The sequence below is a fragment of the Hemicordylus capensis genome, chromosome 2, assembly GCF_027244095.1.
Source record: "Hemicordylus capensis ecotype Gifberg chromosome 2, rHemCap1.1.pri, whole genome shotgun sequence".
NCBI classification, from domain to species: Eukaryota; Metazoa; Chordata; class Lepidosauria; order Squamata; family Cordylidae; genus Hemicordylus; species Hemicordylus capensis.
In genome coordinates, this window is record NC_069658.1 from 297,795,972 (window position 1) to 297,811,433 (window position 15,462).

Consider the following 15,462-nt stretch of genomic DNA (forward strand, 5'->3'; position numbering starts at 1 on the left):
CTTCTTTGCTATGAACCACACTGCCCATTGGGATCAGGCTCGTTGCCATCGGCTCGTCTGATGGCTACCCAGGGATGGGCCTTCTCCATTGCTGCCCCGAGGCTTTGGAACACACTTCCTGCTGAAATAAGAGCCTCCCCATCTCTTACAACCTTTAAAAGGGCAGTCAAGATGCATTTGTTCACCCAGGCTTTTAATTAGACATTTTAAAAACGGTGTTTTAATTGTGTTTTAATAGTTTTAACATTTTAAATTTTGATGTGTTAATCTTTTTATTGGTTTTTATTGTCTTGTAAACTGCCCAGAGAACTCACGTTTTGGGTGGTATAAAAATGTGATGAATAAATAATAAATAAATAAAAATTGAGAGTTATAAAAACTAAAAACTAAAGAACCTACCAGATATAACCAAAGATGGAGCATTTAAAAGCCTCTTTAAAAAGATGCATTTTTAGTTGTTGTTTTTAAAAGCACTGAGTGAGAGAGCATGGCGAAGCTCTTCAGGGAGGGTGTTCCAAAGCCGAGGGGCCACAACTGAAAAGGCCCTGTCTCTAGTCCCTGCCAGCTGGATATCTGTTAGTGGCGGGGCCATGAGCAGGGCCTGAGACGATGAGTGGAGGACCCTGGCAGGTTCATATGGCCAAATGCGGTCCAACAGGTACCCCGGCCCCAAGCCATGTAGAGCTTTAAAGGTCAAGACCAGCACCTTGAATCTAGCCTGGAAGCAGACCGCTAACCTCTGGCCGCCCAGAGTCATAAGTCTGGGTGGGGGTATAAATTAGATAGATAGATAGATTAGATAGAATAACCAACTAAGCTGCCATAGGATAGGTGTAATACTCATGGAATGACTTGCACTCGCAAGCATCCTTGCAGCAGCATTCTGGACCAGATGAAGCTTCCGAACAGTCTTCAAGGGCAGCTGCACGTAGAGTGCATTGCAGTGGTCGCATCTGGACATTACCAATGCATGAGTGACTGAGGTCAGGTCGGACTTCTCCAAGTAGGGTCTCAGCTGGCGTACCAGCTGTAGTTGGTAAAAGGCACTTCTGCACACCGCCACAACCTGCGCTTCCAAGGATAGCGTTGCGTCCAGAAGCACCCCCAGGCTGCGGACTTTGTCTTTCGGGGGAGCATGACCCCTTCCAAGACCAGATTTACCTCATTACTCAGATGATCAGTTCTGCCAATCCAGAGCACTTCCGTCTTATCTGGATTGAGTTTCAGCTTGTTTGCTCCCATCCAGTCCAGAACAGACTCCAAGCCCCAGTTCAGAACATCAACTGTCTCCCTGGTGTCTGCTGACTTAAAAGATGGGTATAGCTGTGTGACATCAGATAACCGTGTGAACAAGTCTTGTGATTATACACCTACCTGCCTTTGCCTTCTTTTCCTGCTACACTGGACCTTGACATTTACCTGACCCAACCCCATGCCTGCCTGCTCTAGATCTCTGCTTGCTGTTCTGGACTCTGACTTTGGCCTGACTACATACATACCTCTGGCCCTTCCAGCTTGGAGGCCTGATCGCACAGGGCCCCGACAGCAGTTCTACTGTGGAAGTTACACAGGTATGGCCATGTATGTTGCCTGGATGGGAGACTACCTGGGAACCATTTAAAAAGCTCCTTCAAGCTCCTTACAGGAAAACTGGAGCACAAAAGTAGTAAGTCAATTAGTATTACTGATTTTACCTGGCTTAACATCTATATAGATTGAAAATTAATCTGAAGGCTCCATCCAAGATTAATTTAGGCTGAAAAAGAAAGCCTCTACAGAATTATGGAACGGTTGACCAGTTTTGCTTTGAAGATGTCTTAACTTGTATTTCAGGATGCAAGAGCAAAGAAATATCAGCAGAATATTAAAGGCCAATAGATTTCCAGGAGAATAATAATGATAAGCCACTTCTTGACGGAAGAAAAAGGAAAATGAAAAAAGAAAAGAATCTGGGGGGCAAGGGAGCCTGATCAATTTCAACACATTTCTCAGCCCCATAGCAACCCACAAACCCCCTTGGTACAACACTGTGGGCCACTTCAAACTAAGTGTCTGAGAGGTGGCCCACTAGTAAGAGCATGTTGCTCTGCCCCTGCCCCTTGGTGTGTCATCCCTAAGCCTGCATAATTCAGTAGGGATGGAATGTCCAAACCAGACCAGAATCACATGGTTTAAACCATGGTTTAAATAATCTGCCCTGGTTCTCTGTCAGGGCTAGTGTTGGTCCAAATGTATCCAGTCCAACAGAAAAAAAGGGGGAGCATTTCAGGGGGTGAGCATGCAATTTTTAAAACGTTTTCTGGGAGGCTGGTTAGTGCTGGCAGCAAGTTGTCCTTTTCCCTCCTTTACAGAGTCATCTTATACTACATCGGTATGTCTTTTTCGCCTGAGAACCCCCTCTCTCGGGGCACAGCAGCTATGACTACCCGTCTCCTCACTCACATCTTTGCACTTTGATCTCTGCTTTGACGCCAGATCACATTCCTTAGACAATCCTAAATCTCTAGAATCAACCATTTTGCACACCCTTCAGGAACAATTCTAATCTCTAGAGTCAACATTCCCATACTTCTCAGGAAGCTAAAACCTCCAGGTAATATCTAACTGCTCCCAAACCCTTTGTTCTCCACTAGAGATCACCCTTAGTAACCATTAACCTATAGGGACACTGATTTAGTACACAGAGAGGCTATTCTCACAGTTATACCAAATCGGGCTAAGGGAGCCTAGCCTGATTTGGTATGCCTGTGAGAACCACCGGGCTCGCAGGTGAGCCTGGTTGTTCTCAAGCGGGTCACCCGCTTGAATACCCCTCCCCTTAGCTTTGCTTTGGAGTGAGCGCACCGCTAGCCCGGCTTTTTTTATCATGAGTTGCCACGGCGTGGATCCGCACCACAGAAACTCACAAGGAGACCCCCAGCGGGGAGGCTAAATGCAACCTCCCGGCTCGGGGGGTCTCTTCAGCATGCCCCGTGCACTTGCGCAGGGCATGCTGGAGCTTCCGGGGGCCGCACAGCCCCTGAGCTCCCGAGCCCCTGCTGGCTCCATAACGGAGCCAGCAGTCGAGTGGGCGGCCAATTCGGCCACCTGAAGCCAACTGATGGGTCGTCTACGAGAAGCCCGCTCTCCTTGCAAACTCCATCTTGGCGGTTCCCACTGATCGTGGGAACTGCCTCAGAGTATCTTTTACCATATAAAATAGCCAGCAGAAATCCTTCCAATTTGCACAGCCTCTGGGATTCATCCCGGAGGTTGTGATCCCCTGCTTCTTCACCAACTCAATTCACTCCACATTCTCCGCAGAGAATCCAGTTTTATAATCTATGTTTTCAGTTTGTCAGCTAATTGGCATATATAGCCTAACTTTCCTCCCAAGGAAAACATGTTATGTCAATTGCTAGCTACAGTGGTGTAGTTGCAAATTCAGAAGTACAGGCACTCTCCATGATAGCTCCCATGGCCATGCCCACCCTGACAGCCAGAGAAGCCAAGATGTACCAGTGCTCCGTTCATGTGCGCTTCCCCTCCACTACACCTCTGGCTAGCTACAGCATGCAGAACGCTCCAGTGGTATGTGGAGGTCACAAAGACTGGCACAGCTTGGATCAGATAGTGTGAAAACTTGGTTGGTTGGGGGATTATCAGAGGGAACAGCACAAAAGAATTTAGAGAGGAAGCTAATGCTTGCAAGGGAAAGTGACAGCCAAGACACAGAGAAGAAGAGCAGAGTAAAGAAAAAGTAATACCTACCTAGCATAACCCAGGTTTCTGCTCTGGCCCCTAAACCAGAAACAGCATGTACCTGGGGTGGCCAACCTGAGGCTTTCCAGCTGTTGGACTACAATTCCCATCATCCATAGACACAATAAATTGCAGCTGGGGAGGGTGGGACCTGTAGTTGAAAAACAGCTGAAGAGTCTCAAGTTTGTTATCCTTGGCATATAAGGAGGATGGCACACACTCTATTGGCCCTGCTGACCAAGGTGACCCCTGTTTCCTAGCAAGTTAATCTCCCTGTTTTGCTCTTTAAGGAGATCTTGGGGGCACCTTATTCAGAATGAATGGAAGTGCAAAAGATGGAAATGATTTGAAAGAAGGGGGAAGAGAAAGGCTGTGAGCAGATTAAGAGAGTTGAGGGACGGAATAAGAGGGATTCTTATTCGGGGTTATTTCAGGGTTTTTAATCACTGTAATTGTTTAATTGTTGTTTTAAAATGTTTTTAAATTGTTAATTGTTATGTTGTTTTTTAAATTTGTTTTAGCTCTTTACTGTTTTAGTGGTTTGTTTTAATTGTAAACCGCCCTGAGCCATTTTGGAAGGGCGGTATACAAATCAATCAATCAATCAATCAAATAAATAAATAAATAAATAAATAAATAATATATTCTGTGACAATATCTATAACCATTGACAATAAAATTCTGGCATCCCAGGTCCTTGGGAAGGACTCGATGTCTGGATAAAACAAACCAGTCAATAACACCTGCCTGACTGTGTAAACAAGAAATAATAATAATAAAGCCTATATTCTGCGACGATATATATAACAACAGCAACAACATTGACAATAAAATTCTGGCATCCCAGGTCCTTGGGAAGGACTCGATGTCTGGATAAAACAAACCAGTCAATAACACCTGTCTGACTGTATAAAATAATAATAATTCTCAGAAAGGATAGTAGTACCAGGGAAGTGGAAGTGAAGGGGGAGTGCTGTTGTGTTGTGTTGTATTCTATCTAGTAATCTTTTGTGTTTTGTTGATTGGAAGTTTGTTCCAGTGGGGATCCTGTAGAGAGAGTGGGGGGTGGAATCAGAAAGTAAAGGAGAAGGAGAATAGGGAGTTGTTTCTAGAATAAAGTCTTCGTTAAATCCACATAAGTTTGTTTTGTGTTTATGAGGGAAGCAGCTATAAAACAGGGAGTGAAACTCACACATCTGCATCTATATTCCTACATTTGGAAAACATCCTACTAATGATGACAATACATGTATTAATACACTTGTGTGCCTTATTATCTAGACATCCTTATAGTTTACCAAAAATACTTAACCCCTGCTAACTTGGCAAAGAGACATCTTTTAACGGGGTGATTCTCTTTATTTAGCAGGGGGAGAGTAACTGGCCCTATCCACCCCCAGCACAGTACCTCCAGTGACTGTTGCTGGTGTCTTCTATCTTATGTTTCTTTTTAGATTGTGAGCCCTTTGGGGACAGGGTTCCATCTTATTTATTTATTTATTATTCCTCTGTGTAAACCGCCCTGAGCCATTTTTGGAAGGGTGGTATCAAAATCAATCAATCAATCAATCAATTTATATACCACCTTTCCAAAGCTCAAGGGGCTTCCAGCAAATGAAAAAAAAATGACAATAAAACAAATGAAAAACAATAATTAATAAATGCAACTGGAGCAGCAACACAGGGCACAATGCTAACTCAGCAGTGATCGGCCTTTTACAAGAGCGAAGCTACTTTCTCTCTGAAAAGTCACAAGACCAGGACAACTCTGAACTTCACCACAGAGGTCATTCCACAGTCTTGGAGTAACTGAAGTAAAGGCTTTGCTCTTTGTCACAAATGCTTTGGTGGGGCCAGAGGTGCACCTATGTAATTTTACAGTCTGGACCGAAAGGCATTTGGAGGCTCCCCAGCCCCACTGCAAGTCAAGCATCATTTTTTAACATGTAGGTTCTTGAAGACATAAACCACACCACTCAGAACAGACTAACGAGGATATGGGGGGGGGGGTCCAGGGGGTGTGGAGGCCCTGGACTTTGTCCACCTCTGGGTGGGGCACATGGAATAGAAACTGCCCTGAAGGATGTATGGAGTGGCTGGGTTTGCATGGAAAGAGGAAGCCTTGGAAATATGGCTCTGAAGGCTTCTAAAAGTAAATAGTAAGAACTGGTATATTGAACTGGGCTCCTAAGCAATTGGTCACTAGTGCAGCTGACATAGAATAGTTTAGATGTGATCCTGCCTTCCACTTTTACAAAGCCGTCACGTTGTGTATGAGTTGAAGCTTCTAGGCAGCCCTATGTGGATCACTAACCCTAAAGGTTACAAAAGTATAAATCAGCATGGCAAGATCCCTCTTTTTCAGAAAAGGGCTTAACAGATGAAGTTATAAAAAGAGTCTCCTGGCTATAACATCTGTCTATTCAAGAGTACCGTAAGGCTGCCTAGCCTTACTCAGACAATTTATTCAGACAGGGTATCCTATCTATCACAGGATGGATCACCCACTCGCAAAAACTGGGACTGCCAACCAGTTTTGTTTGCTTTAAGTATTCAAGGCATATTCATGTTACATTTATATAGGTCTGGCTCAGACGATCATTTGAATGTCAAATGGGGCCATAGCTCAGTGGTAGCATCTGCTTTGCATGCAGAAGGCCCCAGGTAGAAACTCTCACATTTCCAGGCTGGGCTTGAAGAGATCTGTCTGAAATGCTGGAGGGTGTGTGGCTGCCAGTCAGTGTGGACCATACTGAGCTAGATGGACCAGTGGTTTAACTCTGTATGAAGTGGCTCCCTATGTTCCTAGGCTTAATGGGGCTCTTTACTTTGGAAAAGAAGCAACTAAGGGGTGACATGATCGAGGTGCATAAAATTATGTGTGCTGTGGAGAGGGTTGACAGAGAGAAAATATTCTCCCTCTTTCACAACACTAGAACCAGGGGTCACCTCATGAAACTGAAGGTCGGGAAAGGACCAACAAGAGGAAGTACTTTTTCACACAACACATAATTAATCTATGGAATTCCTTGCCATGGGATGTGGTGATGGCCACCAGCTTGGATGGCTTTAAAAGGGGCTTAGACAGATTCATGGAGGACAGGTCTATCAATGGCTACTAGTCTGATGGCTGTGGGCCATCTCCAGCCTCAGAAGCATGATGCCTCTCAATACCAGTTGCAGGGGAGCAACAGCAGAAGAGAGGGCATGCACATACCTCTTGCACGTGGGCTCCCCAGAGGCATCTGATGGGCCACTGTGTGAAACAGGATGCTGGACTAGATAGGCCTTGGGCCTGATTCAGCAGCGTTGTTCTTGTGTTTTTAATGTGGGTTCCTACGTCCCATGCCAAGGTAGTTTATGGCTTGAGAGGAATCTGAGATTTCTGCCTTGGTGTGGGTTCATGCTAATATTGGTAGCTCATGCTAATCACCAGTAGCAGCTGGTGAGGGTGGTGGTGGTGGTGGGCATCGAGGGACACCTTTAAAAATAAATAAGCAAGTGCTTACCAGCATTACCCCAGCACCTGCAAACTGTCTCAAGCAGCGGCACTCCACTCTGTATCCCATGTGCGGTGGCAGCATGGCCCTGGCCTTTGCGTGTACAGAGGCCAGGGCCCTGCTGCTGCCCCACGCAGGATGCCGGGCAGAGCTCTGCTGCTTGAGTCAGTATGCAGGTGCTGGGGTAACGCTGGTAAGCACCTGCTAATTTATTTTTAAAGGTGACTCTTGCCATCGCCACCTCCCACCACTGCTGCCCTCAGTGGCTGCTACTGCTAATCATGCTAATGTTGGTAACCCACATTAAACCTAGATTCAAATGACTATATAACTAGGCCATAAAATGCTCTACAATATTGCAAGCATTGGTTCCAAGAAAATATACTTGTACTTTCTTTCCATCTCTTTCTTTGATGTAAAACAGAACTGAGTGGCCACCTTGCTTTTGCCAAGAAATGAGATTTGTGAGATTACAGTCTAGGATTTGTATTAAGGACTGATTAAATGAAATTCTACAATGTTGCTTATGCCTTGGATATGAAACCCTTTCTTTTTTGAACTGCTCATGGCTACCATGCTCCCTTAGGACACTTCAAGATTATCATACTCCAGAATATGTTTTTCCTTTGCACAACATATGCATCAGTTTGTTGTAGGGAAGCCAAGCATCTTTCCTCCAGGTAGTGCTTCTGAGGTAAGGATATTGTATATTGTATCTTCCCAGCACTCAAACTGCCATACGTTGTTGCTAAGGAAAATCTTCCTATTTGTGCTACCATTATAATGTGATAATCACATAAGTGTCATAGGCTGCCTATTGGATAGAGCTTTTGACACGAATAGTAACCATTAACAAATCCCCTTCCCCCAACTTACAATGTTTTGTGAACTTTCTCTATGGAAACATAAGAACAACAGAAGAGCCTTGCTGGATCAGGCCCAAGACCTATCTAGCAGGGGTGTAGATATAATTGAGCAGATGGGTTCAAAGAACCCACCCCCCAGCTCCTGAGGGCCCCCCAACTCCATCCTTCCCCATTTTCTTCATTATCTCCCTCACTCCAAGGGACCGCCAGGGAGAGGGGTGAACACAGGCCCCCTCTTCCCTAGCTATGCCCCTGATATCTAGTCCAGCACCCTGTTTCTCACAGTGGCCCACCAGATGCCTTTGGGAAGCCCTCAAGCAGGAGATGGAGACATGCCCCCTCTCCTGCTCTTGCTTCCCTGCAACTGGTATTCAGAGACAGCCTGCCTCAAGACTTGTAGCCATTGATGGACATGCCCTCCATCAATTTGTCTAGACCCCTTTTAAAAGCCATCCAAGCTGGTAGTCCTCACCAAATCCTGTGGTAGAGAACTCCATAGATTAATCAGGCACTGTGTGAAAAAGTGCTTCCTTTTATCTGTCCTAAATTTCCTGGAAATCAGATTCATGGGATCACCCCTGGTTCTGGTATTGTGAAAGAGGAAGAAAAACTTTCTCTCTCCACAGGATGCATAATTTATAAAACTTATATCATGTCTCCCCTTAGCTGCCTTTTCTCTAAACTAAAAAACCCCAAATGCTGTAGCCTTACCTATAAGGAAGGTACTCTAGCCCCCTGATAATTTTGGTTGCTCTTTTCTGCACCTTTTCTAGTTCTACAATATTCCTTTTGATATATGGTGACCAGAACAGTACACAGTATTCCAAATGTGGTAGATTTGTTTAAAGGCATTACAATGTTAGTTTAATTTTCAGTTCCCTTCCTAATTACCCCTAGCATGAAATCATTTTGTTCACAGCTTCTGTGTACTGGGTTGACATTTTCAATGAGCTGTCCTCCATGACTCTTTAGATCCCTTTCTTTATCAGTCTCTGACAGCTTAGACTTCATCAGTGCACAGGTGAAATATAGGCGAGAATAGAACCCCCACGAATAACGAGGTCAAGTGGGGATTTTTGTGTGTGTCCATCACTTTACACTTATTTACACTGAACCGCATTGGCCATTTTGTTTCCCACTCCTGTTTGGACAGATCCTTTTGGAGCTCCTCACAATCTGTTTTGGATTTTACTATGGTAAAAAATGATGCTGAGAAGAAAAGCATCAGAAGAATGTGATGCACTTTCCCACAATAATGAAAATAAACATGACGTGAGTTTTGGAAGGAATGAGTTTTGACTCATTCTTTTTCAATACAGAAGGACATAAGACCAGGCACTTAAATTCAGCAAAAAAAAAAAAAAAAAAAAGCTGGCAGCTTCAGGAATTGCATCCTACTGGCTACCAGTTGGCCATTTCTGCTGTAAATGGTGGAAATGAGAGATTAGCATTTGGACATTTACTGAAGGCAACTTTTTGGCTGTGACATATTTAGTTCAGTTTGGGTTGCCAACCCTCCAGGATCAGCTTGGAGGCTAAAGAAATCAACATCGAGCTCTAGAAAGATTGAAAAGCAATCCTAAAGATTTTAATAGCTTGATATTACGAAAATTATTGGGGAAAGTGTTGGCGGCAGGGGGAGTCTCCAGGAATAGCTGCAGTCAGAGTTGGCAACCCTAAGTTCAGTATAAATCACTAAAGGTGATTATTCCCATTCCCATTCTAACTTAGCCCTCCTCAAACCCACTACTTCCATATGGTAACTGCTGCCAATGTATATTAACATATTTATAATATGCTCTTGTATATATGCAGAGTACAGAGTAGAACTGCCATAGGACAACTAAGGTTCATTCTCATCTCATTTTAAAAAAAATCTTTGATGCCTTAGTGTACATGCTGGATTGCATTCTTCCCACTGTCTTCTTGAATATGAGTAATGTATGAATTTTAGTTCTACAAAACTATTCATTTTCTGTTAAATGAAGTCATTTAGTGGCATCACATTTAATGGAAAATAAATAAAAATAAATCCAGCTTTGGTTTACAATAACTGTGCCAACAGCGTAGGCCATAATGAGCTTTCTCTTTGGATGGGCAGAGCGTTTATTTTTCCACCAGCTGTATTAATTTAACATGTTATTCATCTTTGTGAGACTTCACCACTAGTATATTTCGCAGTTTGCTTTCCCCTTATCAACTCATTCCTTAAGTGGGCCCATCTTTGCCATGGATGGAGTTTAATAACATCCTCTTGTTGCTAGGATACTAATGACGAATCCTAGATTCATACCAGAGATGAAGGCAGCTCAGATTTTATTTAAAATATTGTGAAATCCATGCATTTTTTGTAGATTCTGTCATGCTGACTTCTAAAGCTAAAACAATGAAATGGAAGCCAGGAATTTTCACCTCAGAAGGAAGCCAATCACAATACAAAAATTTGGAGAAACATAAAATTTGTGCAAAGTTTCTAAATTATGATGTTAGGCTACCCCAAGATAAAAACATTTCAAACTGCTTTGGCTTTTTAATACAGATTGAGAGAACCAAACACCCAAACAAGAAAATTAGTAAAACTCAGTTGCTAAATGGTGCTGTGCTGTTCCTGGTTAAATGGCTTGAATTTTGCCTAGAACACAAAACTAGATGAACAATCTCAATATCCCTAAAAAACAGGCTTTGTTTTTGCCTCCCACACTAAGTTTTTATTACACTATGCCATTCCCGTCCCAACTCCTCTCACTATGTTCCCTCCCGAAGTTCTGGTTCAAGCTGTCATCATATGGAAGCCTTCTGCATTTTGATCTTTCTGGCCCGGCTTGTAATGTTGGAAAACTGTTCCTGGAATATACTGCTTAAGCAGATTGAGAGTGGGAATTGCATTCATGAATGCCTCTCCTCCCAAAATTCCCAAACTAAGGGCTATTCACACATTACATTGGGCCTATTCACACTAGGCCTATTTACCGTATTTACCCAAATAGAAGGCGATTGCATTTGAGATGATGCCTTAAAAATAGAGGTTAAATACCCATTAGAAAGCAAACTCTGAATTCAAGATGACTCCTCTATATTTAACAGGAAAGAACTGAGGAAAACCCTCATCCTGGATTTGGGTAAATATGGTATGTTCAATGCATACAGTATATGTTCAACGCATATACAGACTGTGTACAAGTGTCCTTCGGATGTTATGGTCAATGTACATGTAGCAGTACATTTTCCATCCCAATCAACCAATTAGGCTATTCTCAAGCACACCCTAACCCAGGCTAGTGAAGCCCAGCCTAGCAAAGCCCAGCCTAGGTTAGGCTACATGTGAGAACAGCTGGGATCAGATCCTAACCCAGACTAATGAAGCCCAGCTTAGCTCTGAGTCGAAACCCGGCTCTTAGCCAAGGTTAAGGATGAGCTCTTAATCCGGGCTCTGGGATCATGTGTGCACTGGGGCTATGTTCAGCCTAGAGCAGCCGTCTCCTGGGGGGATCCCCCAATGCATCACACATATTGCATGGTACATTGTGGGTCCACACTCTCAGGAGTCCAGCATTCATCTGAGGGGTAGCTGAGTAAAACTAGCCTTCCCCTCTGCCCACCCACCTGCCTCACTGCCCACCCAGCCATGTGAACAACCTCAATATCTTTATTTCCCATCTTTCCCATCTGTACCCTGAATCTGAGAGGGTACAAATTCTGTACATAGGTCCATTTTTAAAATGAATGAATGCAGTCATTCACTCAAAAATATATACATGTGTATCTGTTGGATGCTGAGTGAGCCGTTCCACCACTATCAAAGGCTCTGGGAGCAGAGGTGTTCTCAGCCCCTGCCCAAGAATGCCAATCCCTGATGCTGGTCCTATACTGGACACAGACTCTATGCACATACATGCTAGGCTGGAAAACTAGCATGCTCGAGAGAAGTGTGTACACACACACACAAACATCCCACTCTATCAGGCAAAAGCCTCTTGGAGGGGTCATAACAAAAGTTGATTACACAGTCCTACAAACTAACATGAAGCTGAGATCTGATATTTGAAGTCAGCTTGCTGATCCGGCTTCATGTCAGTTTCGCACTCTGCCAAGCCGTTCCTGCCCCCACTGAGTTCACACGACATGCTCCCACAGGAGCACAAGTGCCACCGAGATCTTCAGTTTTCCTTTAACCAATATTGAAATAATCACGAGAACCAGTCCTAGGAAACCATGTGCTAGGCCCATTTTACCCAACCTCAGTTTAAGCTGCTGGGAAAGACAGATATTAAGAAAAGGATGCTTGCATGGTTGTATATGTAGGCAAAAGTATGTCATAAAATCCAAATGAGCTTTATAGTTTTGCCCTCATTCTGTCATTTTGTTTTAGATGTAATTATAAACTTGTTCCCAGCTTATCTGAAAAATGACTAATTCCCAGACTCTTTGCAAAATCTGGCATTTCACTAGAGGCTGAAATAGGGTTGGAATTGAGAGCTACTGTTAATCAGAGGGGATTTAACATTCCCTCTGGGTCTTTCTTTTTCTTTAAAAAAAGAATTATTCTAGTGCTATAGTACCCACTGTATTGTTGGTACTAAACCAAAAAAGCAATAATTAAGACCCAACATCTTACATGTACTGTTTGGCTGGAAGCCATCAAAGCAGGTGCTTTAGATGTTTAGCTCTCATTTATAATTATGGTGAACATCTTTAAGCATACAAGGACAAATTAGTAGGGATGGAACCAAAAATTCTCCAAAGTGAAATCTGAAGAGAATTTCAGAGTTCCTATAGGCGAAACTGAAATTCAAAGAGGAAATCCCAAGGACAAATGTTGAGGAATTTTCTTAGGCAGTTTCTCCATATCCCTAAAATATTAGTGCAGAAGAAGATATCCTTCCAACATCTCACCATATAATCCCTTGACTTGTTAACATAACCTCTGAATCTTGATTGTGTTAGAATTGTCATTCCATAATTGCTATCCTGTGATGATGATAATCCTTGTCTGCAAAGCAAGGAGTGACACTGTGTTTCAGATCTACCACTGTTATGATTCTTATTGAATCTGCATAAATCATGGCTGATATCCGGATTAAGAAAGCAATTGCACAACAGAAGAAGTTGCACTAGTACAAGAAGATTGCATAACTGCACAAAGTCATGGGGATGCTCGAAAGGGCACTCTTGTGATATTGTGCAAAAGTTCCCTGCAAAACCTCTGAAGCATCCCAAAGTTGATGCCTTTATTACACCTTGTTGAGCAAGCACAGACATGTTTGTGCTAGTGCAACAGTAATCTGGAATGCAAACGCCAGACTTAGTGCATCTAGGTCTCTATGGAATGGTGAGCTCTACCCACCAAAGATTAAAAACTCTGCTAGTTTAACCCAGTAAATCAAGAATCTTTTCAGGGAATGTCCACTCTTTCAGGTCCCTCCAACCTCTAATTCCCTTCTTGTATTAGCAAAAAAACCCCACGGAGGTTAAAATAGGTTAAGGGATTGTTATAAGTTATGGGTTCAGACAGACGGGGAGCTTGAGGCAAAACTCATTTAATTTTTCTGTGTGGGAGAGGGAATACACTTAGACAGACCAAGAAGACACAACATGAAGTTTGCAAAAAGGATATGAGCATTTATCTGATCCTTCCCAGCAAAGGTTTAGCATGAAAAGCCATTCTGGCTACCTCCATGCCAGTGCCAGTGGCCTCAATGCAGATACAGTAAGGGAGATGTGGAGGGGAAATTACTCATCCTGTGGTCTGGCAAATCTATGTGACTTGCATATATTGCCATATTATAACATAATGCTTTGACTATGCAGAAGTAATTTTTCTACAGCAGCCCTGTCACTATGGTAACATATGAACTGGGTCTTAATTATACATAGGAAACCTTTGGACTATTTTAAAAAATGCTTAGAGATGCTCACTGTGGCAAAATTTCAGAGTCTATAAGCTGAGCCACAATGATATCAGTTAATGCTGTTGAGAAATCAGTTGGATAGGCAGAGGTTTTTGTTTTTTAACCTAGTAGAGGAAATCATTACTAGGTCACTCACCATATTGTCGATGGCTCCTGTCCCATTGGCTAGTTGACATTCTTCTGCATGACCATTACAAAAGCAACTGCCCCGGACAATTAGATCATAGATGGCATAGTGGGCAAATCGGTGAGGTTTCTCTAGCAGTCTTGAGCCTTGGCAAGGACACTCTTGTTTCTTTAATAAGAGAAGCCGCAAATTGGTGAGTTTCAAAAGGTCTTGTGCTTCAGGACTGTATGGGTCTTCGATCTTGTTAGCTGGAGTTAAGGCGCGAAAGATTACCTGAGAGCAGAGAGAGAGTGGAGAGGATGATGATTATGCCTCATCATCATGAACTACACCAAATGTGAGTACATTACACATTTATAGTAGATGTATGGCCATTTAGCTTACATTGCTTCCCCCAAAGAATTCTGGAAACTAATTTGGGGAAGCTGCTGAGAATTCAAAGAGCTCCTCAGTTTCTTGTTGTATCCTTAGAGCTGCGTTCACTTTCCAGTTTGTTTTTCAGAAGTGTTGTCCTAGAGTGCCCTGGTAGAAAGGGGAAAGGGTGAGGAGGAATACAGGAAAGGGCAGAATGAGGGCAGGGGAGAGAGAGAAAGGAGACACTGGTCGCATTCGTATGTAATGCGAAACTAGAGATTAACTGGACAGAGGCTGTAACTCTGTTACGTCAGAATGCATACACTGTGGTGCATGCCAAACTCCTAGCTGAACCTTTGGTTTGTAGTACGTTTCACCACCCTATGCAGAGGTTTGGTGGCAGCAGCGTTATGTCCAAACATGGATGCTGCCATAACAGCAGTTTTGTGCTGCTTTTGGAACCGTAATAATAGGAAGGGCGGCCCAGACTCGCCCAGGAACATGGTGGATCTATGCATGCCATGGCTCTCGGTGGCCAATTATTGGCTAAAGCACCATGCCCCCGCCATCCTCTTTTCTCTTTCCGATTCTGCCTGGCAATAGTGACGTCATGGCCCCACATTCAGAGTATTTAAAGAAACATTAACCTTTGGGGTTTTTACAGCTTTCTGCCACTTTCAAGGGGAAATGGTGCCCCAACAAAAATATAGGGGAGAAAGACGGAGACAGTGAAAAGTGGGGAGGCAGCCACACCCACCACTGCACATGTTGTGCTATTTAGCCTTACTGGCAGCCAAGGTGTACAACTCAATGTGCTGTACACTGAGGTGTACAGCACACCACTGCACAGCAACACTGCACAGCAACAGAGATCCCCTCTTTGGGATCACTGGCCCCCCAATTAAGTTAGGTGGGGGGGGCAGTGTTCTCTCTAATTTCTTTTCATCTGTGTGTGGAATGTGTTT

At 43.5% G+C, this 15,462-nt stretch overlaps 1 protein-coding gene and 1 long non-coding RNA gene across 4 annotated transcripts in view; one reads left to right on the forward strand and one right to left on the reverse strand.

Moving 5' to 3' along the window:
- The window catches only part of LOC128342447 (uncharacterized), a 37,592-nt gene extending 35,801 nt beyond the window's left edge, over positions 1-1,791 (forward strand). The window contains exon 3 of the long non-coding RNA XR_008314985.1: positions 1,450-1,791. This is a non-coding gene — a long non-coding RNA (uncharacterized LOC128342447). The remainder of the gene's footprint in view (positions 1-1,449) is intronic.
- Positions 1-15,462, reverse strand: part of LOC128342443 (netrin-4-like) — a 124,106-nt gene that overhangs the window by 66,338 nt on the left and 42,306 nt on the right. For 2 of the 3 annotated variants that reach the window (XM_053289731.1, XM_053289730.1), the window contains exon 3: positions 14,153-14,416. The exons of the other annotated variant lie outside the window; for it this stretch is intronic. In XM_053289731.1, the coding sequence (XP_053145706.1) occupies positions 14,153-14,416 (264 nt within the window). The remainder of the gene's footprint in view (positions 1-14,152; positions 14,417-15,462) is intronic. 3 annotated transcript variants of the gene reach the window in all.